Source organism: Watersipora subatra, chromosome 2, assembly GCF_963576615.1.
Source record: "Watersipora subatra chromosome 2, tzWatSuba1.1, whole genome shotgun sequence".
NCBI lineage: Eukaryota > Metazoa > Bryozoa > Gymnolaemata > Cheilostomatida > Watersiporidae > Watersipora > Watersipora subatra.
This window is the reverse complement of record NC_088709.1, coordinates 43,843,274-43,871,194: the sequence shown is the minus strand read 5'-3', so window position 1 is coordinate 43,871,194 and position 27,921 is coordinate 43,843,274. Positions and strand designations below refer to the sequence as shown.

At 34.1% G+C, this 27,921-nt stretch overlaps 1 protein-coding gene across 1 annotated transcript in view; it reads right to left on the bottom strand.

The window, feature by feature from the left end:
- The window catches only part of LOC137387388 (TGF-beta receptor type-2-like), a 38,658-nt gene extending 10,865 nt beyond the window's left edge, over window positions 1-27,793 (bottom strand). The window contains exons 1-7 of the mRNA XM_068073799.1: window positions 27,670-27,793; window positions 20,167-20,247; window positions 17,580-18,187; window positions 14,387-14,654; window positions 4,814-5,065; window positions 2,885-3,124; window positions 31-183 (exon numbers count right to left, since the gene is read on the bottom strand). Coding sequence (XP_067929900.1) covers window positions 31-183; window positions 2,885-3,124; window positions 4,814-5,065; window positions 14,387-14,654; window positions 17,580-18,187; window positions 20,167-20,242 — 1,597 coding nt within the window. The 5' untranslated portion in view covers window positions 20,243-20,247; window positions 27,670-27,793. The remainder of the gene's footprint in view (window positions 1-30; window positions 184-2,884; window positions 3,125-4,813; window positions 5,066-14,386; window positions 14,655-17,579; window positions 18,188-20,166; window positions 20,248-27,669) is intronic.
- Window positions 27,794-27,921: the final 128 nt, after the last annotated feature.

Genomic DNA, 27,921 nt, shown 5'->3' with positions numbered 1-27,921 from the left:
TTTAGACAACTGGTTGGGTTGCTGACTTACCAAGCATGACATTGCTGCTCTTAATATCCCGGTGTGCTATAGGCTGCTTGACAGCCCTGTGTCCTGGCAGCATCATTATACAATGCAGGTGGGCGATGCCTCTTGCCATCGTATGCATAATAGTTATCATCTCCTTCCACATCAGTGTGTGCTCTAAGATGGATAACATTGATAATTTGAATGAGCAATAACAAACCTGACCTATAAGGTTCATGTTCTACAAAAACAGCCTTCACAAAGGACATATTTGAATATTTGATAAAACATCACAGATAGGTTCATGTTTGAGGGTAGTTTGAGGCGTGATAGTGCAGGAACCTGTTTTGAAGCTCTGAAATTCAGTATAACTCAAAGGCAGTAAACTTGACACAGCTATTCAAGTTATTTGATATTTAAAAAAAGTGCTGTGCATGCCAAAAATGCCCAGAATAAAATCGAAATTCTGTTTTGTAAAAATGGACTGCTCCAGCCAATTGCAGATGTGAGATATTTACATTTACCATGCTTCTACCATGTCATTAAAGAGCACCATAATTATAAATAATTAATATGAGTTATTGTGCAATGTTTGTACTTATTGCAAATTAATTACAAAACTGCTTTGCTCAGCTTAATAGAAATTCAAACATTCAGTTTTGCCTACAGCTCAATAGCATTGAACCAACAAACCCTTGAGAAACTCTTGAAATGTAGTGCCATGGTAAGAGAGGCCGTAAAAGCTGCTCACACTCCTTTACTGTTGGTATAAAGAGTCAAACCTGCAAATAGCCGGTTAGGGTTTATTTCCCCATGAAAGGAAGAGTAGACGACTTTCTATTCATTCCTCTTTCAACAAAAAGCTAGGGCAATCACTGCCTTCTCATGTGGCATGTGCATTGTTGCTTTCTTTAGACGTATTAGCACAATATTTCCTGTGACTCATAGAATCACTTGGTCAATCAAATGATTAACCAAGTATTCTTCTGTGTCCTGGCAGAGTGCGAACCGTAAACCGATGGGGTTGTTGAGACAACGGGAATACACTGGGAAAGATTGCAGCTGTCACACTTTCCTAATAGTTCGCTGAACATCTACAACAGCCTGTGCAATGTGTATCACTTCGGCAATGATGATCGGCCGTCGTGGATTGCTTGATCAACATTTTTTTCTATACAGTTGCTGCGAGACTAGTAATTCATTGTTTCCATGACCACATTGTATAATGAAACGGCTAAGCTGTGGACATTTCGCTGATGTTAACGTGGATAACGTTTGTGATAGCGTGAACATTGTTATCGAAGACGATCACCGAAATATGATGTGATTAACACCAACGTACCTAGCTATAGTGTGAACCAGCCTCTAACTACTGGTATACATAAATGTATATTATGGCATCCAATCAAAATTTTATGGTTGCTATCTGAGGAGAAATCTCATTTTCACACAAATAAGTCATAACCATGATTCTTAGAACTGCTATCACTTGCGGTCGAAGACAATGTGATTTTTCGTTATGTTTGATTTCGTCATCACACTCATCACTACATGATCATTATACCTGATAAAAAGTCTCTCCGCCTTAATTATATTATCTTTAGCATTTCAACAGTCAGACGGTGAATAGCTGACTTCTGATGAGGTGAACCACATGTAGTGCAAACAAATAATGGTCAGTGCTGATTGTGTTTGACAGACGAGCAGCTGAGTCTCATTAGCGCTGCGTACTTTAGTGCCATTCAATTATTGGTTTTCTTTTTTGGCATCAAAATATCTTGTATGGCGCGAGTTCTTGGAATTTAGAACTTTTGCGGAATATGCGTTATTTTTAGTTTAGGACTATAAAAACTGATACGCTAAAATGTTTGTGAAAAACGAAATTTCAGCGTAACACTATTCTTATAGTCAATGAAATTGCTTGTGTCAAGGATGTCAAGTCAAATTGTCAAGGCTGTCAAGTCAAATTGTCAAGGCTGTCAAGTCAAATTGTCAAGGATGTCAAGTCAAATTGTCAAGGATGTCAAGTCAAATTGTCAAGGCTGTCAAGTCAAATTGTCAAGGATGTCAAGTCAAATTGTCAAGGCTGTCAAGTCAAATTGTCAAGGCTGTCAAGTCAAATTGCCAAGGCTGTCAAGTCAAATTGTCAAGGCTGTTAAGAGCTTTATTTATCATGAGATAAAAATTTGCTACAATGATGAATAAGGCTGCAAAAGAACCGTCTCGTCTTGCCTCATTGAGTTGTAATTTTTGCTATAATAGGAGCTGTGTTCATCCATGCATCTGTCCAAAGACATGTCAGGAGCATTAGGAAAAAGGATTACACTGCACGAGAATTGAACCCAAGTATTCTACTTCTCAACCAGACACACTTCATCTGCACCTTAGGATCACCTTACAGCATCACAGAATAGTTGTACAGATAGTTATAACACATGACGATCTCTCATGGTGCCTGGGACTGCCAATGCCTAGTTAACATTTTCTCTATAGTTAGTGGGTTAACATTTTCTCTATAGTTAGTGGGTTAATATTTTCCCTATAGTTAGTGGTTTAATATTTTCCCTAGAGGTTGGGGGGTTAACATTTTCTCTATAGTTAGTGGGTTAACATTTTCTCTGTAGTTAGTGGGTTAACATTTTCTCTATAGTTCGTGGGTTAACATTTTCTCTATAGTTAGTGGGTTAATATTTTCTCTATAGTTAGTGGGTTAACATTTTTTTTTATAGTTAGTGGGTTAACATTTTCTCTATAGTTAGTGGGTTAACACTTTCTCTATAGTTGGTAGATTAACCTTTTTCTATAGTTAGTGAGTTAACATTTTCTCTATAGTTAGTAGGTTAGGATTTACAGTTAACATGTTAACAAGCTAAAATACCTGTCAGGTAGTCAAGTAATGATCCATTACTGTAAAACTCCAAGAAGAGATAATACTGAAGGCCCCGTTGCGTTGAGCCAAAATATTGCATAATATTCTCATGAGCAACTCCAGACGACTCATAGATGGTAACCTCATTGGACCAGAAATGCATATCATCTCTCTCATACATCTTGACTGCCAGCTCCTTGGCATCGGGCTTCACCTTTTCATGTAGTCGAAAAACCTTGCCAAAACGACCTAGAGAACGAAAGGTGATGAAAAGTATTTTGACTAAATAGCAATTACAGTATGATGAAAGGCTTATGTAGGAAACGCTAGGTCATTTGCCCTTTACTAGAAGGAGAACATTAGCAACTGAGTTAGCTGTAAATGACCTCTAAGATGACCTCTAAGATATTATATTGATAGATTTATATCATCTTTATTACCATCAGCCATGCCAAGTAAATTAGACAATGAGACAAAAAAATAAAAAAGTATAAACAAAATCAAAAATTATTTTCGTTTTATTATGTATATTATAACATATTATATTGTAGTTATATGATATAATTACAATATGTAATAAAAATACTTATTATATAGTTATTATACTATATTGTAATATATTATATCATGAATTAGCATAATATATAGTGTATTACAGTATAAAATGTTTATTGTTAGCCTTATCATCATTACTTAAAACTACTAATAAATAATAACCCTCTATGATTGGTGCTTAACTGGACCACCCAAAACATGGGCCATTTCTCTACTTTTAGGTGGAGAAATGACAAAAGTAGGTATCAGCCAGCTCATGGCCAACTATAGGAAATCAAATAATTATATAGATAAAAACTAGAAACACTTTTTTATATATATTTAAACTAGCCCAAGTTACTAGCTTAAGTTACTCAGATTAATTGGGTAAAGTTAATGGAAAATACATTACCCGCCCTTGTTTAGAAAGTACTTTAAATCTTGAGCGAATCTGTAGCGTAAGAAGTAAGAAATGTTTTTCACCAATTTGTTTTTAGCTATTCTTGAGCTTTTGAATATTTGAAATTTGAATTGGCTGGACAGACACAAAAGTAAACAAACGCCTTCATTTAAAAGTTAGAATAGTAAATGTTGGAAATGCTGATTAAAATAAATTTTCAATGCAAAAACTTTCTTATTACCTGTGCAACATTAAATTAGATGAGCTTTCATCTAATTTAATAAAATTTAACAATATTTATAAAAGATCTATTAGTGACAAGTGGCAAGGTTATATTTTTCTTTTTCCTATTTGATAAAATTAATGTTTTTATTTGAGAATAGCTGTCAGATGAAAAGCAGGCCAATTTGATGTCTATGTTGTCCATTTTGAAGTTCTGTACAAGATTACAATAAAGCATTTGTGTTACTGCAGTAATCTTGAGCATATTCACTATGTTTTCATGGTGCGGGTGATCTACAGGTTTGCATCATATCAAGATAAAAGTAGTAAAAACCGTCACATCAGGCGAGTTTTGTTACTCGCAATTTTTTATCGAATGTTCATGCTTGTGAAAGATAGAAACGGCACTTATGAATGATGCACAAGAAAGGGACCCACAAGCTATTCCATTTTAAACATTTTCTGCACTTCAGTCATTTCTATTCTGATTTGAGCAAAACAGGAATGCGCTGCTATGACCTCTGACATGGAATTATTTATCTTTTTTAACAAAGCGCTCACATCAATCCACAACAGGCGCATGGGCATTGAAACATTTACCACACGGTAACTCAACGTAACTCAACGGATAGACAACTCCGAATTCACATCATACACACAATGGAAACATTCAGACCAACTTATGAAACCAGCAACTGAAATGTAAACATTGCTCAAGACACATCGAGACTGTATTTACAGGAAACTCCCTATTATGACATGACATTCTTGAGGTCACTCACCCTTATTCAGTGGAATAAGGTCCGAGAGGTCAGAACTAAGGTCGAATCCTTTCTCATTGTCCAGGCTGTTCTCATTGCTACTGCTTGAGGAGCTCGTGCTGCCGAGCCTGCTGAGGTTAGTCACCCTGCACATTTTGCAGATGCAACAAGCAAGCATCAGCAAAATGATTACTCCACAAACGGTGGCAACTACTAGAGCTGCTATGAATGGATTCTTCCAATTGTTGTGGCCGACTAGTACAGAGGCACATTCTACAATTATAACATAGACTAGTTTGAGCTGTATGTAAAAATTAGACAAAACTACAAAGTGACCCTAATATGTAGCAATGAGTGGATGGAACTCGAAGAACTCGCGAAAAGAAAGTCATCGGATCAACACCAGTACAGGCACATTTTGTTTGTATAATGGAGTTCATTACAGATGTAGCATAGTATCCATGCGCAGCAAGTCACATTAAAACAAACAAAAAATGTATTTCGGTGGGTAGCCATTTTCATAATTGCTTTTATGATTTATTCACCAACACTTGTCTACACTGGATTACAGCTTTCGAGGTATGACAACTCCGTTAGGCTATGATTAGTTGTTCATTGAGTTGTATTGTTTAATGAACAATTTTCAAATGTAACTTACTTTAAGATTAAAAAGGCTGATAATGTTTTAAGGACAGGTAAATGCTCAAAGTCCTGAAAGCAGTGGAGCAATTTGCATCATAGATCTACACTAATTGCTTCGGGCTACCTGATTGAATGAAAAAATCTCGCGCATCACTGGGCATACCGCTATAATTTACATGAGAATTTTAAGTTCATACGCTTTCATTTTAATACAAAGATCAAGATGTTAGCATGAGATAATAGTAACATATATAATTATATTATCTTATGTTTACGACAAGAAACACACTACCTAAAGTAGTAACTGCAATTTCATTATTTAAACCATAACTGTCACGAACAACTTTTATCGTATTTACTAGGTAAATCAGACACGCTGATTCCGATTTTGCAATCAAAATCAAGATTAGGCCACTAACTTTCAGAGTAATGAAGGATTTTTTATAGCGTTTTAATATCGGTCTCGAAAACAACACGATCGGCATAACAAGCTCCGCCCATAAATACATGACGTAACCTAGCTTTTTAGGAACAGAAGTTAAGTAGGGATGTTTAGACAGACTTAGAATAATAGAGATGGGTGTTTTAAAATCCATTAATATCTAAATTCAGCCTTAAAAATAATATCAGTCTTTTCTGAAAGGTAGATGAGCTATTTAACATTGCATATTTAAAAAGCGCGATAACAACGCTAGCTTGTGATAAAACCGCGCTTTCTGTTCTAATTTTTCTCAGCGTCCAGCCCATTTAAACGTCATGTAGCAAGCTGCGAGCAATTTTAAATAGTTTATATCCCTTTCATAAAAAAACTGAAATTATTTTACAGGCTGGATTTAGATAATAATGGGTTTTAAGACACCCATCTCTATTATTCTAAATCGGACTAAACATTCCGAACTTCCGTTTCTGAAAAAGCTAGGTTTCGTCACATATTTATGGGCGGAGCTTGTAATGCCGATTGTGTTGTTTTCGAAACGGACATTGAAACGCTTTAAAAAAGCCTAAATGAATTTGAAGGTTAGTGGACTAATCTATATTTTGAGTACAAAATCGGAATCAGCGTGTCTGATTTACCTAGTAAATAAGATAAAAGTTGTTCGTGACAGTTATGGTTTAAAGTTGGAGTCGTTACGCCGTCAAAGTACTAATAGAGGTGAACTTTTCCCACAGTCAGAGAAAGCCACTCCTAGCCAAGTTTACTATATTTTGGTTGATTGTTGTTTTAAAAATTAATACACTTCCGGATCAGTTTCTGAGGTTGTTAACCTGCTTTGGTTGTATAATATGTTAAACCTTAGGCTAGAAGTAATTTGTGGAGTTGTTTCTCCACCTGATCCTGCGCCTGAGTAAACTCGGTTGAGTAGTTTTTCTTTGTTATTCTGCACTTTCAGTTGAGGTATTTTTACGCACCGAATATGGCTTACAGACTTTTTAACAGACTTGATAGATGGGTTTCGATTCAAATCAGTGTTGTAGAAAGTCAAATAAGTGAATATATTGAACGAAGAAAGAATAGACAGAATGAAAGACCAAGAAATAATAGATAGAATGAAATAATGATGAAAGCATACATAACTTAACCAATGGAATAGCATTCACGAAAAGAATTACCCAAGAGTTTTTACATATCGTTCCGGTGGTTTTGACTGGGTGAGATAGTGATCAGAAAACAACCAAAAACCTCATTATTTTTCAATATATACCTATTTCAGCTATTCACAATTGGCTTATTTAACTATTGACTATTAATTCTTGAGATATTGCCGAAATAGTAGGTCATTTTTAACCGACCCAGATATGAAAATTTTTTCCTTCTGGCAGAACATTAGTATCTAATGAACCACTGATTGCAACTTCATTATTTATTTTATTTATCTTTTTTTACCAACTTTCTTGGTAAAAAAGGATAAAAAATAAACAAATCTAGAGATGCTCTTTTTGCAGCACCAAGAGGTTTACACTAAAACTATTTGTCTTTCTCTTCATAACAAATATACACACTCTATCAGACTCAGTGTACATAACAAATATACACACTCTATCAAGCTCAGTGTACATAACAAGTATACACTCTCTATCAGACTCAGTGTACATAACAAATATACACTCTCTATCAGACTCAGTGTACATAACAAATATACACACTCTATCAGACTCAGTGTACATAACAAATATACACTCTCTACTGTAATGTACTGCAATCATTATGTCTCTTCAATTACCTCTATAACACCACTTATTTGAAAGTGTGAAATTAAATCTATTTACGCTATTTGATTACAAGCTTGGAGCTTCATAATGGCATTCAGGTCAACAGGAATGCTGATATTCTAAATGCTTTGATCGTCAATAGAAAGTTGTTGGTACAATCTAGGATCAAGGGTTTTTCATATACATACACAATCAGGAATCAGTGTTACCAATCTTCACATACGGTATCAACAGCTTTTTACAAGTTTGTCTATATGTAAATGTTTTAAATTTTTGTGAAATAAAAACTAGCAAAATAGATTTTGTTACATGACTAGTATGGGTAGTCACAGTGGAAAGTGCAGCATGACCTTTTAAATACAAACTGAACCTTGCTCTCTGCAATGAAAATCTTCAAAGGTGATCACTTTTATTTATCATAATTCTCTAAAAAAATTATTAACTATTTCAAAATTGCACTATATTCGCTATTCTGATTAAATTAATTACAACAGATTTTTGAAAATTTGATATACTGCTAGTATTTATGCAATATCTCGAGAATCAATGCGGATATTGTTTTACTGTAAAATGCATTTTATTCAAAACAAAATTCTTTACAAGATAAGCATAAAATTGTCTAGTGACATCAACTCTCGAAAAATTTGTAACGCTTCCTTTGCATTGAACGAACACGGTGAATTTATTTTTGCCATGACGGTAGCGATTTGGTTTTCCCATTATGAAAAATAAGTAAAAATGGAATTGCTTAGCAAAAAAACTTTCGATTGGTTACATGAGATTGGCAACAATGTCGTTTCGTTGGAGACAAAATTGGATCACTCTTAGCTAATGCATAGGTTTCGTAATGAAAAGAAAAGTGAAACCCTACTGGTTAGCGAACTCATCGGCTGACTGTCTGTGCTTCTCTTACCGCGATTGCCGATAGGTCGGCACACGGTAGAGGAAGAGTTGAAAACAAACTTTGCAGAAAAGCAGTTTAAAGAGTAACATCTTTGGAGTGTTTCCGTATATCAAAAGATGCCATAAAGAGTTAAACTTCCATGTGTGAAAGCTCAGTGAATGTTTAGCCTAAATGAAATGCACAACAGCAATATCTTTAAAATTTAAATAAAATACGTTTTTCAATACTATAGACTGGCTCTCTAGAATGACAGTGGTCTCAGCGTCCTTGTTGATAGCCGACAGCGCTGTCAAAGAAGGATGTATGTACTGTGAACTACATTTGCTTGTTCAGCGTGTGTTGTGTTATTCCAAGAAGATAAGGAAAGCAGAAAGGATTATGACTGGCAGGGCAAGTTCTCTCTGCTGGCACCTGCTTAGGTAAGCGTGTCAACAAAGAAGAGGATACCACACGCTTTTCCTCAACAGAGTTGATGTTTGTCGAGCAGTATTTTTTCCGATTTTCTCTACTTAATACGATTGTGAAATATGAATGAGGTAAGCTCTTAGGTGAGCCTGTGGTCTATCGGAGGACTGCCAGACTACGCGGAACCAAAGGGCTGAATGGGGAGAAGGCTATATGAGCTTTAGCGATGTATGGGTAATTAGGAATGTTATGATAGCAAACAGACTATTCCTGAGAGTACCTGCTAGCGCTAGTCAACTAGTTCTGAGGAAAACATACTGACATTATGAGAGCCTATTAAAAACTCGTGATTGGAAAGAATTTGTGCAAATAGCTTCTATTTGATATTAAGACTATATATAATATATAGAAACAAACTATATAAATTTAAAACTTTCATAATAACTAGTCTGCTGGCAGTTTTGTGTGCCATAAGAGATCATCATGAGTAATCACTGTATGCATAAATATCCCATGCTGCAGCTGTGGTGTGGTGATAGTGCGCTTGGGTTAAAACCTAAATATATGAGTTCGAATCCAGCGTGGGGGAATTGTTTTTCCTGATGCTCTTAGCGTGGCCTCGAAAGAACATGGCTCTTATTATAGTAAAGATTAATTAAACTGCAATAGATTTATTTATAAATTGGTGTTGCTTGTTATGCAACATTACAAATGCTTTGGGGTGCTCTACGCAAAGTCACCTGCATTTACCCCTCCATGTATGACTACTAACATGGTAACCATGGTAACTACTACATTTATTAGAAGATTTTTTTGAACACCAAATAATAAATTTTTTAGTGTTTACCGATTCCAGCTCGTACTAACATCAATTATTTATAAAGATTTCAGGCTATTCTCGTAATGATGTAAAAGAAGGCACACGGTTATGCGCTACCAGCCAAACATTCATAACTTGCTTTTCTCATACTAGCCGTTGTCTCATATACAGCCATCACAAAAAACTGCAATATACATGTACCTCTGCAATCCTTCACATTTTTTCGTGACGCCATTCTATCGTTGTCTGCCATCTTTATGGACAACTTTTATCGTTAAAAACACGAAGCTTCTGCAATTAATTATTGCAAACAATGCTTATGTTTGCAAATTTTTATTTTAGTATCAAAACAACACCAAGAAATACTATTAATCAAGAGAATGACGATCGTTTTCTACAAAGATGGCGGCTTTTCCGTGGACGAGCTCATGTGCAAACAGGGTGATGACGTCAAAAAACACGATGGATTGTGAAAAGTGTGTGATTGGATGCTGAATGCCATATGCATCCAATCATATGCATCCAATCATATGCATCCAATCATATGCATCCTCTGTGTGTCTCTACACTATTATAGTCTAGTGCAATATGCAAAGACATGCTTACTATATTTTATAGCATAGCGACTGGATTTAAAATATTTCTGCACTCTGGTAGAAGGCCAAAGTCTATTTCAGCAATTAATACATAAAGTTTAAGCCCGTGAATGCATGTATATTGTCACCGCTCCCTTTTTTCCAATAAAGATTTATATTGCTGCATCACAATCAAATACAGAAGACTCTCCTATAACGTAAATTCAAGATAACGTGAATAATTTATGCGAAGTTTTTGCTTTGGACTCTGTAAAAAATTCCATATAACGTAAAGTTTCAAGTCAGGAGAGCTCTCCAATTCGATGTGAATGATAGCCTATCTCGTCGCACTTGCTTGTGCTGCATCGCAGTCTAATATTAGTAACCTAGTGAAATAATCACAGAATCAATTACTAGTAAGTGAAAGTGGTTCAAACATCAGAATAAAAAAGTACGGATAAGAGTTATTAATCTAAGAAATTGAATACAAACAATAAATTTATATACATAAATCTTAGAGTTTGTCATCGTCTGTATGTCCGGAGTATGTATGTCTGTATGTCCGGATATACTATTAAAATCTTGTAATTAAAATTTCGCATTGTGCTGGATTTGAACCCACAATGATTTCAATCACAGGTATAAACCCCAATTATCTAACCACTAGTCTACAAAGGCTCTTATGTTTCATAGCTCTTACATATAACTTGTACATTCCTTTGTCAATTGCTCACCTTAAATGATGCATTAATTAAAACTCTATGAACTCGATTAACTCTAGAAACACGATGCTTTTATGTGTTTTCGTGAACTTTTATTTTCAGTTTTTTGCAGGGTTCAATTGCTAAATCGCGGACAAGGCCAATACTTTTCACTCGGACAATAGCATTATCTCGACTAGGAATAGCCTTGTTTATACTACATGTAGATGTAATATACAGCACAAGTCTTTACTGAAATCTTTTAAAGGCCATAGTTAAGACAAACTGGAGTAAAACACAAGGCAAATTTTTAAATTTTTAGAACTAAGTCGGACTTGCAATGGACACACTGTAAAGCTTTTGAGCTAAAAATTTATTCTTGCAGTAGAAACTATATAATTTCTTGTATTTAGTTTTAATAAACTTTTGTTTAAAATAATATATGTTATATATACTAATTTATGACTGAGTTTTTATTATAAATTAAACTACTTTTTTATTTGAAACATACTTTTCTCCGGTAAGCTAGCCAATCATGATGAAGCAACAGATTTGTTCAAGACAGTATCAACATATTCAGAATGTTTATTTTGTTTTCTCAGTTCATATTAATTGCATCATTACCAAATCATCTTTTATTGTAATCGTAGCAAAACAAATTTAATTTAGCTACTACTTGCTAGTTATTTCACATTTATGTCTGAACCCTTTTATGGTTGATTTTTAAAATATTATCTGAACTGCACAAAACATTTTCCTCATGATATGAAGTTTGAAAGTTAAAGTTGTTTTACAAAGTTTAAAAACCTTTACAGTTGTTTTTATTTTCTCTTAAATTATTTCAGCTACACAAAACACCTTTCTCATGATGTGTTATTTGAAAATTAGAATGGCATATGTTGTTATATGTTGAATACAAATCAATTTTCTGTGTAAAGACTTTTTACCCGGGCAACACCGGGTAGTACAGCTATAAGGGAATATTAGTTATTATCTGAGTTAAAATACGCATAGCGACTCTTCGTTACGCGTAATGTCACTAAAGCTTGCTGTCACAGTTCTTATTGGTAAGTTGAGCAATACGGATACTACCCTAGGACACTTAAGTATTCGCGGCATCTAACTTTCGCGTTTTCGCGGAGTCATCATCACGCGAAAAATTCATGCGCGAAACTAAACTATCATAACGAACTAGCGAAAATTCGAAATTAAATAGCTATGTTCTACACAGGCCTGTATTCACTGGTTGCAAGTTGGGGGGCTAATGTTAGACGACTAGTTATGAACGTCTGGGGTGTGGAGAAGGAGGGGGGGGGTGCTGTAAGCTCCCAACAGGTTTCTCTTATGTAGGGCCTCAGCCGGGCCTCTCACGTGAAGTTTTAAAAAATTTTATTGGCAAGTATCAACATTTTTCTATTTTTTGAGATTTGCTTTGTTTTAGCTGATGTGACTGACAAAACATTTTAAAATTAAAACAGGCAAAACTTGTATGCAGTTAAAAAGCTCAGAAAGAAGACATCTTTTTCTTTTAAGCGTTTTAACAAAGATCATTTTTGCCGATTTTATTTTAAGTTCATTAAGTAGGATATGGGCAAGCAGATGTTTGCTAAAACTTGATATTTTGCAAACCTTTATAAAAGTCGTTAACAAGAATATTTTGCCGCTGATGAAGATAATAATGACGCCTAAGAACTACTAAAAGTTGATGTTTGTATCTATGGCTTCGAATAAAGTGATATTCTACAGCGATAAAAACCTTTCTATAGCCGTTGGACTATGAAATTCCTAAAAAGTTGGGGCGTCTTAGCCGGCCAGCTGTCCAAGGGAATACGGCCCTGTAGTTCATTGATATCCACAACAAAATCGTGATATTAGAAATGCAGATAATTTTGTGTGTGATTGAGCTCATTGGGAAATTTCTAGTAAATTCGTTAATACACCGAATGAGCAGCATGGCAAAGCAAATTAAGATAACAAGTTTTTTTGGAAAAGCCAAGACAAACGAAGAAGATGATGATATCAGTTTAGTCACCGAATTTGTAACTGATGAGGATGAAAGTCTGGTAGGTGAAGTCATACAATTAAATAATACTTATTGTAGTGATGAATTTTACTGCCAACCAAAAACGATAACAACCCTCACCAGGTCCAACCATGTTATACAGTTCTGGTTGTGATGTTGGTTGTTATCTATTTTCTTTTTTATGAGACATGTACTGTATTTGATATTTTTAAATTTGAAATATTGTGAACTCAAAATGTGCCATGGCCATCGCTTGCTATAAATACTTGAGATATAATATCGGTACCATATCGGTCACGACGGAAAGGACCGAGACGTCATTGATAGTCCAAGAAACAAATGGCAGCAAGCGATCACGTTGAATTATCGATTTCTGCCATACATTTATACCTGCGGGTTACAAATACAAACTAGTCGCAAATTTAAAAACTTTTTTTACTAGAGGACCGGACCTGAGGAATCTAATTTGTTTGTTCCACTGTATTTATTTTCACATCACTATATTTTCGCACTCATCAGAGCTGCGAAATTAAGTTGCAGCGAAATTTTAGTCTGTGTGCTACTCACGAAACTAAATACTAGCGAAATATAAGTGTCCTAGGGTAGCTTACTCAAATTAGACAATGACAACTACATTACCTGCCACTGTTTATAAGCTGTTTTTAATACCAGTGCAATGCCAGACATTCGGCTAGTATGTTAATAAAATCATCTTGCTGACTACATATACCCCAATATACGCTGGCTGATTACATATACACCAATATACGCTGGCTGACTATATATACACTAATATTCTAGCTGGCTGACTATATATGCACAAATATAGGGAGTCGGCTGGCTAGATGTACATCGATATACCAGTCGGCTGATTATGTATTCTTCAAAATACCAGCTGACTGATTGCGTATACCCCAACATCCCAGCCAGCTTACTGCATATACCCTAATATACCAGCTCGCTGACTACATATACCCAATATTCCAGCTCGCTGACTACATTTACCCCAATATACTAGCTGGCTTACTACATATTCCCCAATATACCAGCTTGCTGACTACATACACACCAATATACCAGCTTGCTGACTAAATATACCCCAATATACCAGCCAGCTTACTGCATATACCCCGATATACCAGCTCGTTGACTACATATACCCAATATACCAGCTTGCCGACTACATATACCCCAATATACCGGCCGGCTGACTACATATACCCCAATATACCAGCTGGCTGACTACATATACCCCAATATACCAGCCGGTTGACTACACACTCTCGTATATCTGATTAAAAAGTGATGCTTACCGGTGGCATTCTGCTTTTTGTTTACATCGTCGTCTTCACCGTTGTACATTTGCACGACAGTATCGGGGCTCGGCTTGAAAACCATCTTGTCTTTTCCAATATATTCATTGCACAAATTGCCACTGCATATACAAGTATTATACTTATAGAGTCCCTTTGATTTTAAGTTTGTACTAGAATATTGAGCTTCGGTAACATAGCGGCAGAGGCCAATGTTGAGTTCTTGGAAAGTACCTCTGCTCGGATACTGGTTGCATCCAGACTCAAACTGAAATAGAAAATGTTATCTGTTAATTTGCGATAGCAAGCCAACAAAATAGCAATAGTATAGGTAAAAGAAATATAGAAAGTGATTTAACACTTTGAACCCTGGCCGTTTTTGTCAGTGCGTGTCAGTAACCCTGGGCAATCTGTCCAATAATCCCAAGTTTTTCAACTTTTGTTAAGTATATTTAAACGTGCTCATAATACAATGATACTTGGGAAAACACTAGTAAAAAGTTGGGCAACTTACAGCAAATGCCCTCAAACAGAACAAACAGTACTTTATCGTTATTTGGGCTAAAACTATAAAAGTTTGTACGATTTTAAAAAACTCGTAAAAACATTTACAATAGCATCATATCCATTGAGCACATGTTCATCATAATTTCATAACTCTAAATATACTGGAAAATTATAGTTAGTATCATACAATTCTCTATTCGCATCACAATCATTTATAATCTACCAACAAAGGAGTTGTAACGATTTTTTTGGGATATCGCTGTAATAAAATTTGTTATTAAAACAAAGGAAGTAGGTAAAGATATTTGAAAGCTGTTACTAGTGGAAGTTAAATTTCTGGTCTAACACTCTGTGCAATAACTAGTTTACACTGTTATTTAGAAACAGCTTTTGTAAGCAAAACCGTGTGAATGCCGGAAAACTGGCTGTCAGGGTTCAAAGGGTGAAAGGCTGTATGCAATCCCTTAACCGTTCGACTACTTGCATATCTTGTATGCACGGGTTAATCTGATCCATTCGCTGTTGAGTATCTCCAAACCTGCTGACTTTACATAAATTCTATCAACTCTCAAAGCTTATACCTGTGTGTATAACTTATGATTAACATTGGTCATCATCAAAAAGATGGTGTTTTTATTACATGCCAAAAGAAAAATATGAAAAGACAAAAATCAGGAATTATTGAGTGAGCTGAACAAAAGTGGTAATCTTATAGTATATATATATATATATAGTATACAATACTACATATATAGTATATATAGTATGCTAATTTCTACACCACTGGCTGTTGTTTTCTACTTACTCTTTCCATTCTTTGCGAAGCTTTTGGCAACTTTTGCCTTTTTTCAATTTAGGTGACATTTTTCTTAAAGGCTTATTTGAATTGGCATCTGTTAGTCGCACCAGTAGCGTATTATACCAGGTAGCCTAAATAGCTATTATAGTATTTTATTCTTAAACCAATCTAAGTAGAACATTATTTAGTTGATGCATGAAAATTAGCACCCTCCATTATTAAATTAAAAGAGATTTAATCTAAATAAAATTACATCAATATGCAGACGTTGCAGTCAATAAAGCTATCTATATTTAATGAATAATAATTAAAAAAATTTTTACCAATTCGGCTAACTAAAAGTTACTAACTTTTTTGTGTGACTAACCAAATTGTTAATAACTAACATTTGAAACACTAATAATAAATAATTTATGGAATATGAACAATAAATGTTTACTAACAGCAGTTGTAATCTGAGCCGAGGGAATACTTTAATATGGTGTTGTACTATTTGTATTAATCAATGATATAAATTAATAACAATATTTCATACTTATAATTAGTATAATAACTACTATTTAGATTGTAAATTGTAATTTAAAATCAAGTACATAATGAAAATAATGTAATACATTATATTATATTATTATTATATTATACTATATGTTAAAAATATAAATCATTGCTAAATATTACTTTAAAATGCTTTTTAGTATCATGTAAAAATAAAAAAAATTAGAAATTAGAAATGATATATTATAATCATAAAAAAATTAATTAACGGTTTTTACTGTTTGTTTTACTGCTACTTACTAGTAATTGTAGTTACATGTACACTAAAAAGTAATGACCGGGTCAATCATCCCTCATACATACCCTCATTAGTATTACTATATTTAATAAGGTGGAAAGCTAGTCTGTTATTGTAATCAGCAGGAGCAATTTATAAAGATCTCTTCTATCATTATATGTATATTCCATTTTGTAGTTATACATATGTTAAAAACTAAAAAGTAACGACCGTGACAATCATCCTTACTTATACATACTCTCATTAGTAGTCCTACTATATTTAAAAAGATGTAAAGTTAGTCTATGTTATTAAAACTATCAGGGAGCAATTTAAAAAGACCTCTTTTACGATTATCTGTATACAGTAGACGCTCCTATAACTTATACTTCCTATAACGTAAATTCTAGATAACGTAAAAAGTTTATGTGAAGTTTTTGCTTCCCTACTACGTAAAAACTCCATATAATGGGCTTTTTAGCCATGATCGAGTATTGTCGATTTTAATCTTGAAACACACTGGGTGGTCAGACCATCTCAACATGAAAAAAACAATCACAAATGATAGAAAAATATAGATAATTTCTTATTAAATCTAGTAAAGTTTTGTATAAGATCATTTTTACAAAGGAACAAGGAATGAGCGAGTAGTTGTTTTCTCGTTATAAATCGTGTTTAAAGTCCTCATTCAGTTCTTGTCAGTGTATGGTCAGCATGTATACTATGTTGCTAGTACAATCATACCTCAACATACGACTGTATATAGCTAAAATATAGCTATATTTAACTATATATATAGCTATATTTAGCTATACAGTACTGCATATAGCATTGTTACATTTTATTGCTGACCATACCCACTGAATAGGTATTTGTTACTTGGTGAGCTTATGTAGTGAATTACAGCAATTGAAACACATTTTTCATCGTAATATCCTGTTTTTTGGTGGTTATTTCATAGTGTGGAAACGGATTAATTTGTATTTAGTTATTTTATATAGGAAGTAGTGCGTTGAGATATGAGAAAATTACATACGAACTCAGTCCCAGAATGAAGGCCGAGATTTGACTGTATAGTGAGGAGTTAAAAGCAAGAGTTCAAAGCAACTACTTACCAAGCCTCCTTGCCAATCCGGATGTTTCCATGAGTCTTCTCTGGTTATTACCATTGTGAAGGTCATTATACAGTAGCTCTCACGAGGACAACGAACAGGTACGGGGTAACACAGCGGTTCAAATTCCAAACTAACTTTTCGTCTGTTTGCCTCGTCGACGCAATTATAGTGAGAATAGCTATAGCATAAGTTATCAGGTTCCACCTTGCTAGTTGTTGTCACAGTTGTTGGCGTTGTTCTACTTGTTGTTGGAATTCTTCTACTCGCTGTTGTTAGCCGACTCATAACTGTGAGAGGTTTGTCGGGCAGCCCAGCTGGGGAAGATTGAACCGAATACGTGTACTTGGTTTGCATCTCTGCGGGTGAAGTGGACAGAGACATTTCAGACATTTTATTGGTAGATGTATTTGAGGCGGCTGTCGGAGACTGTTTCGAAAACGCTATGGTTTGTTCTATAGGTTTAGCGGATGGATCGGTGGAATTAGTTTGATTGTCTGGAAGGTCGGTGAAGAGTTCATCATTCTTGAGTAGTATATATTCGGTGGTTTGATTAGATGGTAATGATCCACCATCGTCTATTCCCGTCGGAAAACTGGTCACAAATATTACTGCAAAACAAAATTTAAGAATTGATGCTGGAACTTTAAAAAACAAAGAAGTAACTTGAAACCCAAACTGCACGGGAGAGTCGCTTGTTTACTCAGATGATAGGTTTGCAATGTCATGACCTAAAGGTCTAGCATGCCTGACCCAAAAATATTGGCTAAAACTCAATATCCAAGAAGACCACTGGTGGTGGCAGAAAAAGGTAATTGGGTAAAAAATGCTCTACTTCTCTCTGCCATCAAATGAAATGAAGATCCATTTAATGCAGTGTATTTGATCTGTGATTTTCCTGTGATTTCCATGGGATTTCAATGTGGTTTTTGTGTGATTTCTGTGTGATTTCCGTATGACACTTTTTGATAAATCTACTAAAGTTTTGTGGAAGCTCATCTTTAAAAACCAGTAAAGACGTTTGAGTGTAAAAAATTAACTTTATCAGGAATTAGACTTGAAATTTGAACTTGTCTATTAACCAAACTTGGTTGGTAATGCATTATTGTAGCAGTGACCTATGCACTTTCCAATGGACAAGCTGGCAGCAGCTTTAATGGCAGTGGCAGATATTGCCTAACAAATGAGAGGTAACGGCGGCAGGCATGTTATCAACTGACAAGGTGGAGGATATCTATACAGATGCCACCTGACATGTTTGGAGTGATGTAACCAGGCCTTCCGGATGGCAACTTATAGACATAGAGCCGTAAGAGGAGATTTGATAATACTAATAGTTATTTTTATTAGCAAGTCTGTTTTAAACTATTTGTTGTTTTTTTGTACTAATCAGCAAAAAAACACCCAGTTTTAAAAGTGAAATTTTACTGGTTCACTTGTCGAAAGCATGATCAATGCAATTTCTTTCAAATTACCTGAAAACCAGAAGGTCATAGAGGTAAAAAGTAGTATAAATGTGATGGGAAACTTTATCAATAAAGTTCGCTAAAGATGTTTCAAACATTTTCATTGACTTGTCAGGTAGTCAGAGGCTATGAAAATTTGCTTGCGGGAGCGCTTACCTGCTGAGTGCTCAGCCTCAACATGTCAGGTAAACAGCAATGTAGGGTAAATATTACCTGCTAAACAAAAGCTTTTGAACATGTTGAGCAGGCAACCATGAATGATGATTTTTGAAATAGCAAAATCAGCTCTGTAAGTTCGGTAGGGTTTGTGTCAGCTGTTTATATATGGTATTTAATTTGTAGCTATGTTGGAGTCTTCTGCTAATATAACAATTTTTACATGAATATTTCAAAACGTGACTAAATGCACCTAGATTTGTTTAAAATTGGGTCTACCAAAGTTGTCTGCGATATCTGCCGAATGTGCTTGTAGGTGAAATTGATCAGTACTTGTGATGAAATGAAACCATACTCACTGAGTATTAAGTTCTTCTCTGATTGGTTATCAAAACCTACTCTGATTGGTTAATCATATCAAACCTGAACTTAAGTATCCTTACCACAAGTATTATTTTTCATTGCTCAGCTGTTGCTGGGTATCACAATGTTATCTACCAATAAAAACTACTGAACCTAGACAGACATCATCTTTTTAAGATGTTTGCTGACCCCCAATAGACCGGTTTGTTGAATTGTATTATCATCATTATTATTACTTCATTTCTATTACGGCTTTACATAACTGTTGCTTGGTATAACAATGTTAGCCTCAGCGACAGTATGTCTCCAGCATTACTTATACTTTACATTATCATAATCGCATTTTCGATTGATCGGAGCGTTATAACCGCTATCAAATATCATCCATTTTAATCTAAAAACATTCTGACAGTCAGATCACCTCAAACATCAAAAACAATTACAAATGATAGAAAAATACCAATGTTTGCTGACTGTTTGCTAAACTCAACATAGCAGTTTGTTGAATTGTACTATTATTAATCAGCTGTGTACAGTTTGACATGATAATAAAACAACAACATAAATCTTTAAACGTTGGAAGGTACACGACTTCGACTACTCACCAAGAGAGCTTGCGGTAAGTACAAGGAGATAGAAGTTGACAGATCTGACACTCTTCTGTGACCGATTGATAAACATGATATCTGCAACAAAATACACTCTGTCAGCAAAACTTATAAACTTCTTTTTGTAGTAACAAAAGTAAAATACAATCAGCCGTCTACTTGCAGTCAACTCAATGTATGAATTATTTTAGACAGTCGGAGCAGAGATTTGTTTTCAAAGACAAAATAATTTTTAACTTACAACATTCAAAGTTTTTCAACACATTGCAGTTTTGTAAATACAATAGAAAGGCTCATAAAATTAAAATATAAAACAAACTTTAACATAATAAAAAGTATACAATCTTAGTACAACCTTCACCTAGGGTAAGTTAGATTTAGTTAGACTGTGTATCTATTTCATTGCCATTGTATTTATACTTGATTTCGTGTCTTCAAAATAAAAAACAATAACACTCGTTTTTCCGTTCATCACTTTAGTTCTTTGCATAAAATTTAGTTTTTTTATAATGCGCTATATGATAATATAGCGCACTTGTTTATAATTGTGTAGTTACTGCAATTATTAAGGGTTTGTCAAAGGTTGTTGGGCTGTAGAACGAATTAAATGGCTTATTGTGTATTCTTATAGAAATATTTGCCTTAACTTACAAAGTCGATCTTAATGAATTGCCTTTGTATGAAGAGATTTGGGTACAGTTAGTTTTTTTCAAGCAGTGAGATAGCTATCCACCATAATAAGAGGTATACATTTTAGCAAACTTATGATAACATAATTTGGGCTAACAGCTTTGGCATTGCTGCAAAATCTATTCAAAAGCTCATGTCATAGTCAAGGCTGGATTTGCTTAACATGACAGATTGGAAAGCAGATTTGACCAATGAAATTGAATGAATGCCTTTTTGATTGGAGAAATCATAAGTTTTCTTTATATAACATTTTTGTGATAAAAGATGCATTTGTTTTTCATGGAACAGCTGAAGTTTGATAGTTTTAATGCAAACTAAATGTTTGAAAAACTTGTGAACTATTCAACAAAGACTTAGTGAAAGTTAGCGATTCTTATCATCAATAAAATTAAACATTATTTTTTCAATTCTATCAACTCACATAAAAAGAGAAGGCAACATCTTTTACCATGCAACCGTATTTAACAATTTTAACCATGCAGCCAACTTATGTATGAACTCAATTTAAAAAATGTTCTATTGAGTCACGTAGAGAACAGATCAAGAATGCCTATTAATCATTTACCAGCCACATGTGCTGGATAGAAAAATAACATGCTGGTAGAATAAGGGTGCTTTTGGATGGTTTTCAATGTATGTGTGAAACATGCTCATCATTGGCAGATGATATATAGTTCATATATTCGTAGTTGGCATAGCCTTAGTTCATATATCTACAGAACTATATATATCTGCAAAACTCAAACATGATAGTTGTTTAAATTACAAAAAAAGAAGGTAAAAACGGTAGCAAATACATGTTCGAACTATATTACTGCATTGAAATTGGCTGTCGAGGCAATCACTGAATTTCGCTAGCGATTTGGAATTATGTCAAGAAGATCTGCGAATGATGAAATTAAAAGCATTTTAGTATTCATAAAAACCACTTGCTACATGACACGTGATCGTTTGCTGTAGCAAGATGAAAATATACAAAGATCTCAGGTTATTGTTGACTTTACACAACAAGTCAGTATATAGGTCAATATTTATATATATGTATATATAAATAAAAATATATGTGTATATATATACATACATATATGTGTATATATATACATATATATGTGTATATATATACACAAATATATATATGTGTATATATATATACATATATATGTGTATATATATATATATACATATACAGTCAAACATGGATAAATCGCCCTCGGATAGCTCGAACACATGGTTAACTCGAACGGTTGCTTTGGTCCGTTCCCCTGTAATGATAAATTGCTTTAGATAACTCGACATCAACTCTGCTAACTCGAACAGTTTTTTGCCCAACGGCTACCGAAACGGTTGTTATCGCTTTAGAAAATCACTTTATTCAAAGCCATAGAGGTAAACCTCAACTTTTCGTAATTCATAAGCGTCGTTATTACCACCATCGGCAAAATATTTTTGTCAACGACTTTTCTAAAGGTTCGGTGAAATTTGATTTATACCAAACATCCGCTTAGCGATCGCCTTTCGGAAGCAAGGAAAAGCGAGGTAACCTTTGCATAAACTTCAAGAAAAATCGGCAAAATTGATCGTGGGTAAAACGCTCAAAAGAAAAAGATGTCTTTTCTTTTGAGCATTTCAACAACGATCAAGTTTTGCCAATGTCAATCTAAAAAACGTCCTGGCAATAACATCCCCTCAAACAACAAACCAATCTCAAGTGATAGAAAAATCTCTATACTTTTTGATAAAAGCGTTTTAAACTTTACATTAGAAGCATTTAATTTGAAACAAGCCATTTGTGCTTTTGATTTATATTATAGTTGTATATGTACATGTATCTGCTAATATATAAGTAAATACATGGACTTGTGACAGTGCTCTGATAACTTGAACGCTCTGATAATTCAAACACTTTCGCTCGATCCCGTGAAGTTCGAGTTATCCATGTTTGACTGTATATGTATATATATATACAAATATATATACATGTATGTGTATATATATAAAAAATTATATATATATATATACTATATACACATATATAGCCGTATGGCTGCTTCTCACAAACTTCAGCTGCTTTGACAGAAATATGTGCATTTGGGAAGCTTGGGTTCGTTCGCTGCTCGACTACACAGTTAGTTGGGGAAAAGATTGCAAAATAATATAAACAAAGTGAAAGATGTCTATTATATGTATGCGTTTCTAAGGCTTAAAGAATTTAAAAACACTCTAAAATCACATACAACTAGATTGCCCTGGGAAAAATGGCATCAAACTGTACCTAGACAAACAGGCCTCTTAAAGTCGCTTGGAAATAAAATCTCACCTAGAAGGCCATAAATGTAAAACTTTCTACCAACTAATATTTCATGCTTCTTTAGAGATGCATGTAGTCCAGTTACTATATCAATTTTCGATCAGTTCGATAAACGTTCCTACTAAAGAATTTTAGAGTAATGTGGTTTTTTGATAGTAAAGAGTTGTCCACTCTTTTCCCAATTTTTGACCAAGATAACGCACAACAATTCCTAACTTTATGTTTTTGGTTTGTTAGTGAACTGTTTACTGAGCTGCCGTCTATTTTGGCTAAAAAATACTTATCGAGCAAACAAGCCACAGACTTTCCTAATGCGTGTTTGTATCAGAATTGTAATTCACAACAGGCCAGCTTACAGAGAACGTGTTACTTAGAGTGACAAATTTCTAGGCACCTGAAGGCTGAGATCATTTGGCAAAACGCACAGTCTGATAAATGGTTTTGTTGCTTGAAACAGCAGACCTACTAGCAAATGTATTTTATGAAAACTTGCCTGAGATGATTTTAGTCTGCCTTTATCAACACCTAACACACATATAATCATCATAACATTGCACCAAATAACATTCTCTGTATGTTTTCAAAGCATCCAGATATGCAGTAAGAAAAGCTGAGAACTGGTTTAGCCTAGCAGTAAGAACCACATTTGATATAACTACGAAAGTCAGCGACAAAAGGCATCAAAGCCTACTCCATTGGAATGCATAGAAGTTGCAACAGCAGCAAGCACTGCTACATTGGAATGCGTAGAAGTTGTAATAGCAGCAGTCTGCTAGTTTTGTAGAAATGGTTTCCGGACAGGGCAGCTCTGGGGAGAATAACATGATCTTTTGTTTTACTTGCACTAAGGAAAATAATGTTATAGTTCTGTAGGCTAACTAAGAGTTTCAATGTACTACTACAGCGCCGCTTTTTTGTTTGAGACTTTTATTGAACTTGTTCAAGATAAACTGATATTCACTACAAAAACAATAAGTATAGTTTTGTTCTTTGTTATCAAAGCTAATTTTACAGACTTGCATTGCTAAAGAATTTAAAATGATTTGAGCAATGTTATATTGCTGTTGCAGCATTTTATTTATTACTGAATAAATAAAATTTATTTGGTTTATTACTACTCAATTTTAAATGTTGGTTTGGTCAAACTTGTTTGTATATTCAGACACAAAGGAATCGCCGATTTCTAACGGTTTTTAAAATATTACAATAAACGGTTTTCAAGTTTTTTGCGTATCGTATCTTTATCAGAAATTTTGAAGTTTTCTGCATTTGAGTATACCATCTCACGAAGAGCAGATTAGGGGAGGCAAATCAAAAATTAGTTCCAACAATAAATTAGTTACTGGAAGCCGCAAGTTTGAGCAGACCTTTTCATGATATAACCCACAAAACAATATTTAGGCAATTTTAGTCTATAGATTTCTGAATTTTAAATGGCTGCCATAAATAAATTAAAAACTATCAAATTTGAACCACTCTCCGATTTGTTGGCTTGTTTGTTGCTAGCCCCATATTTTTGGTATGATTCAGATTTAATTAATACAACTCTCAATTTAATTTATCAAACTCTCCAAACAATGTTATAGTGTAACATTTTATAATATAGCATTGCTAGGAGTTACCAGCATGTATGTTATAATATAGCATTGCTAGGAGTTACCAGCATGTATGTTTTAATATAGCACTGCTAGGAGATTTGCAAATATTTCTGCAGTTCACAAAAAAATTGCACAAGGCTCCTATATTTACGTCTCTCTTGCTGCTTCTACCAGCATGTATGTGCGACCCAATTCTAAATAATCTTCAGACAGTAACAAACAATCGAAATATGTTACTGTGACATAATTTCTTTGAGAAATTGGTTGTAGACTCATTTAGTTTGTTTTGACTCGTTTTAGACAAACGGCTAAAACTCGAAAAAATTGCACAGCTGTCATTTTTCAAATCAACAATGAGCAATGAACAAAGGAATGTATGAGAGAAGAATAAGACTACCATAATATGACTGAAAGCAGGTCACACGGAATAATCACTAATCAAAGCAGAGTGCCAAGTTAAAGTGTGTTACGCTTCAATATTGGGTAACAAGATGGACTTGAAACCCCTTTACAGCCCATGAGTTGGAGCTGTCACTTCTTATTAAACTATATTGTTAAACTCTGCCATCAAGTATGTTATGTAATTCACCTCTCTGCCCGAGTGATGGCTATTTCGTAATATTAACTGCCATTGGCATTAAAGAGCTGATGTTTGATATGTCAGTGTACTTTTAAAAAATCAATCGTCACTGAACTGATACGCTTAATTTAAAGGTGAACTCCCGACCGCTATTGTTTAGGTGTATCCCTTGCGATTGCAAATGTGCTACATATGTACAATAGGAAAAGTTGCAACCCTGTCTAACAGTACAACGCGACCTTTTGAACAGATACAATCAGTTATGATAGCTTTCTAATGGTGGTTTTTTGCTCATAAATATAGGTCAAATTTTTGTAGATGGCTTTTACCAGACCACCTTTTCAACTACGATTGTGTTTACACAAGTATATACTACTATTAAACACTGTTTGTGGTGTGACAGTTTCTTAAAAATAAACAAAGCACGAAATTGAAATATCCTGAATTGTTTTTTATGCTGGCGTTTTATTTAAAATCAGATTTGCAATTATTGCTTTTAGATATGCTTGTGTAACAATTCAAACCTTTTTTAGCCAATCATCATGAATTATTATATATTGTAATGAATTACCTTTGTATGTAGAGATTTGAGTGCAGTTAGTTTGGTTCAAGCTGGGAGATGGCTATCCACCCTAATAAGAGGTATCCGTTTTAGCAAACTTATTGATAACATATTTTTGTGCTAAGATGTGTTAATGATTTAAAAAAATGTTATCAATGGATCATTCGAATTAGTATAACCAATGAAAAATACATTCTGAAAAAAAATTTGTTGTCAGCTAAAGATTTGAGTGTTTTTTAATGTTTTTATCTTTTTAAAAATCAAATAGTTATCTGACCATACGCACAGTAAAAGACACTGTTCGAGTCTGTTAATTGCGCTACTGTTGCGTCAAATATTGAAAAAAACTAGGAAATAGAAAGGGAAACTGTTTTGGTATTTTGGACATTTCATAGCTGACCGCACAAGATGTGAGCTGCCATTACACAGCGGCTGGAAGTAAATATGACTAACCATAAACATTGTCATCCAAACATGTTTGATGAAATCTACTTACCCACTGTAACAACAAAAATTGCTAGATTCGTACGTTTTTGCCGAGATGAATGCCTCCCTATTTAATGATTACAACTTTAGCTGAAGAGTGCTCATACCTGTGTCAGCACAAGTTATGAAGTTATTCAATGCTGTGATATACACCAGTACACTTCCATCATAACATCGGAATGCCACAAATTTTTATTGCCTTTTTGATAGTGTCAAAAGGTAAAGCTAATGGCTGATTTAAAAAATTTGCTAGAGTAGCTGGGGTAACCCAAAAGGTAACCCAAATTTGGTTCCTAACTAATATTTCAACTTTAATGAAATGCTTCTAAAGCACATGTGTATAACATGTTATTAGGCAGTGGTAACCATCAGCAAAGTGATGTTTTTATTACATGCCAAAAGAACAAAATGGAAAAGACATAAATCAGGAATTATTTAGTGAGTTGAACAGAAGTGTTTTGAAAGTTGATATTTTAATATTATTGAGGAGTTGGAACAGGCTGTACAATTGAAGGTTGTAGTAACAGAAAGTTCATTAACATAGAATAAAGGATGTAGTATTTTTGTGTCACGAAATAGAGAACGATGTTGTTCATATGAGTGGAAGGATAAATATACATATTCTGGGTATAGTTTATACAGGATTTTGAAACCTGCACTGCAAAAGTGAGCAAGTTTGGAATAAGGCAATATGTTCAATGATTTAGTGATGTGATTGATGAGAGTGTGGTAAATTGAATACGTGATCGGTAGTACACAAGTCTTTGTATAGATTTTTGTCAGAGAAACATAAAGATTGCATCAGATTATATATCATATATTCTGTACTAATTAACACTTTTGCATTAGAAAATGTTGCAGCAATAAAACAAAACATTAAAGTGCAAGAGAATATTTAAGCTATTTGTGAAGAGTTTAACATCATTTTTTGTTCACTCTTTTGATACAATTAACTGATAATGGACTTGCATAATTTTTGAAAGTAATTGCCGAGTCTCATTTGGTTAATAGGTAAAAACTTAATTTACAAAATAAGACTGCTTTTTAATTTGACCATATTTCATTAAACCCAAACCTGGAATAGAGTTTTGGGATTACATTTTTGAGCAATTTTTTCCATTCATAACATAATTTTAGTAATATCATATCTAGTATTTAGTACTTTTAAATTTAGTTTATAATATAGTCTACAAACAACTAACTATTAAAGTACTAGATGCAAAACCCAATAAATTAAGAAAGAAGTGATCATGTAATGATAATATATCACACATACCAATGTAGCATCAACTTTATTCGAGAGATTAGGTAGGTACAATTTTCTACTCGTTACATTAGGTTACTAGTAAAATATTTGCAGCACTCTGATTGTGACAATTAGACAAAGTTGAAAGTTGTTGTGAAAAGCAAAAACGCCAGTTTATATATGGCAAAAAACGACAGGATATCACATACCAATTACACAAAACGAAACCATCCCAGGCGCCTTTGTTTTGGTTTTCGCAATACGGTAATTACATGCCAAAAT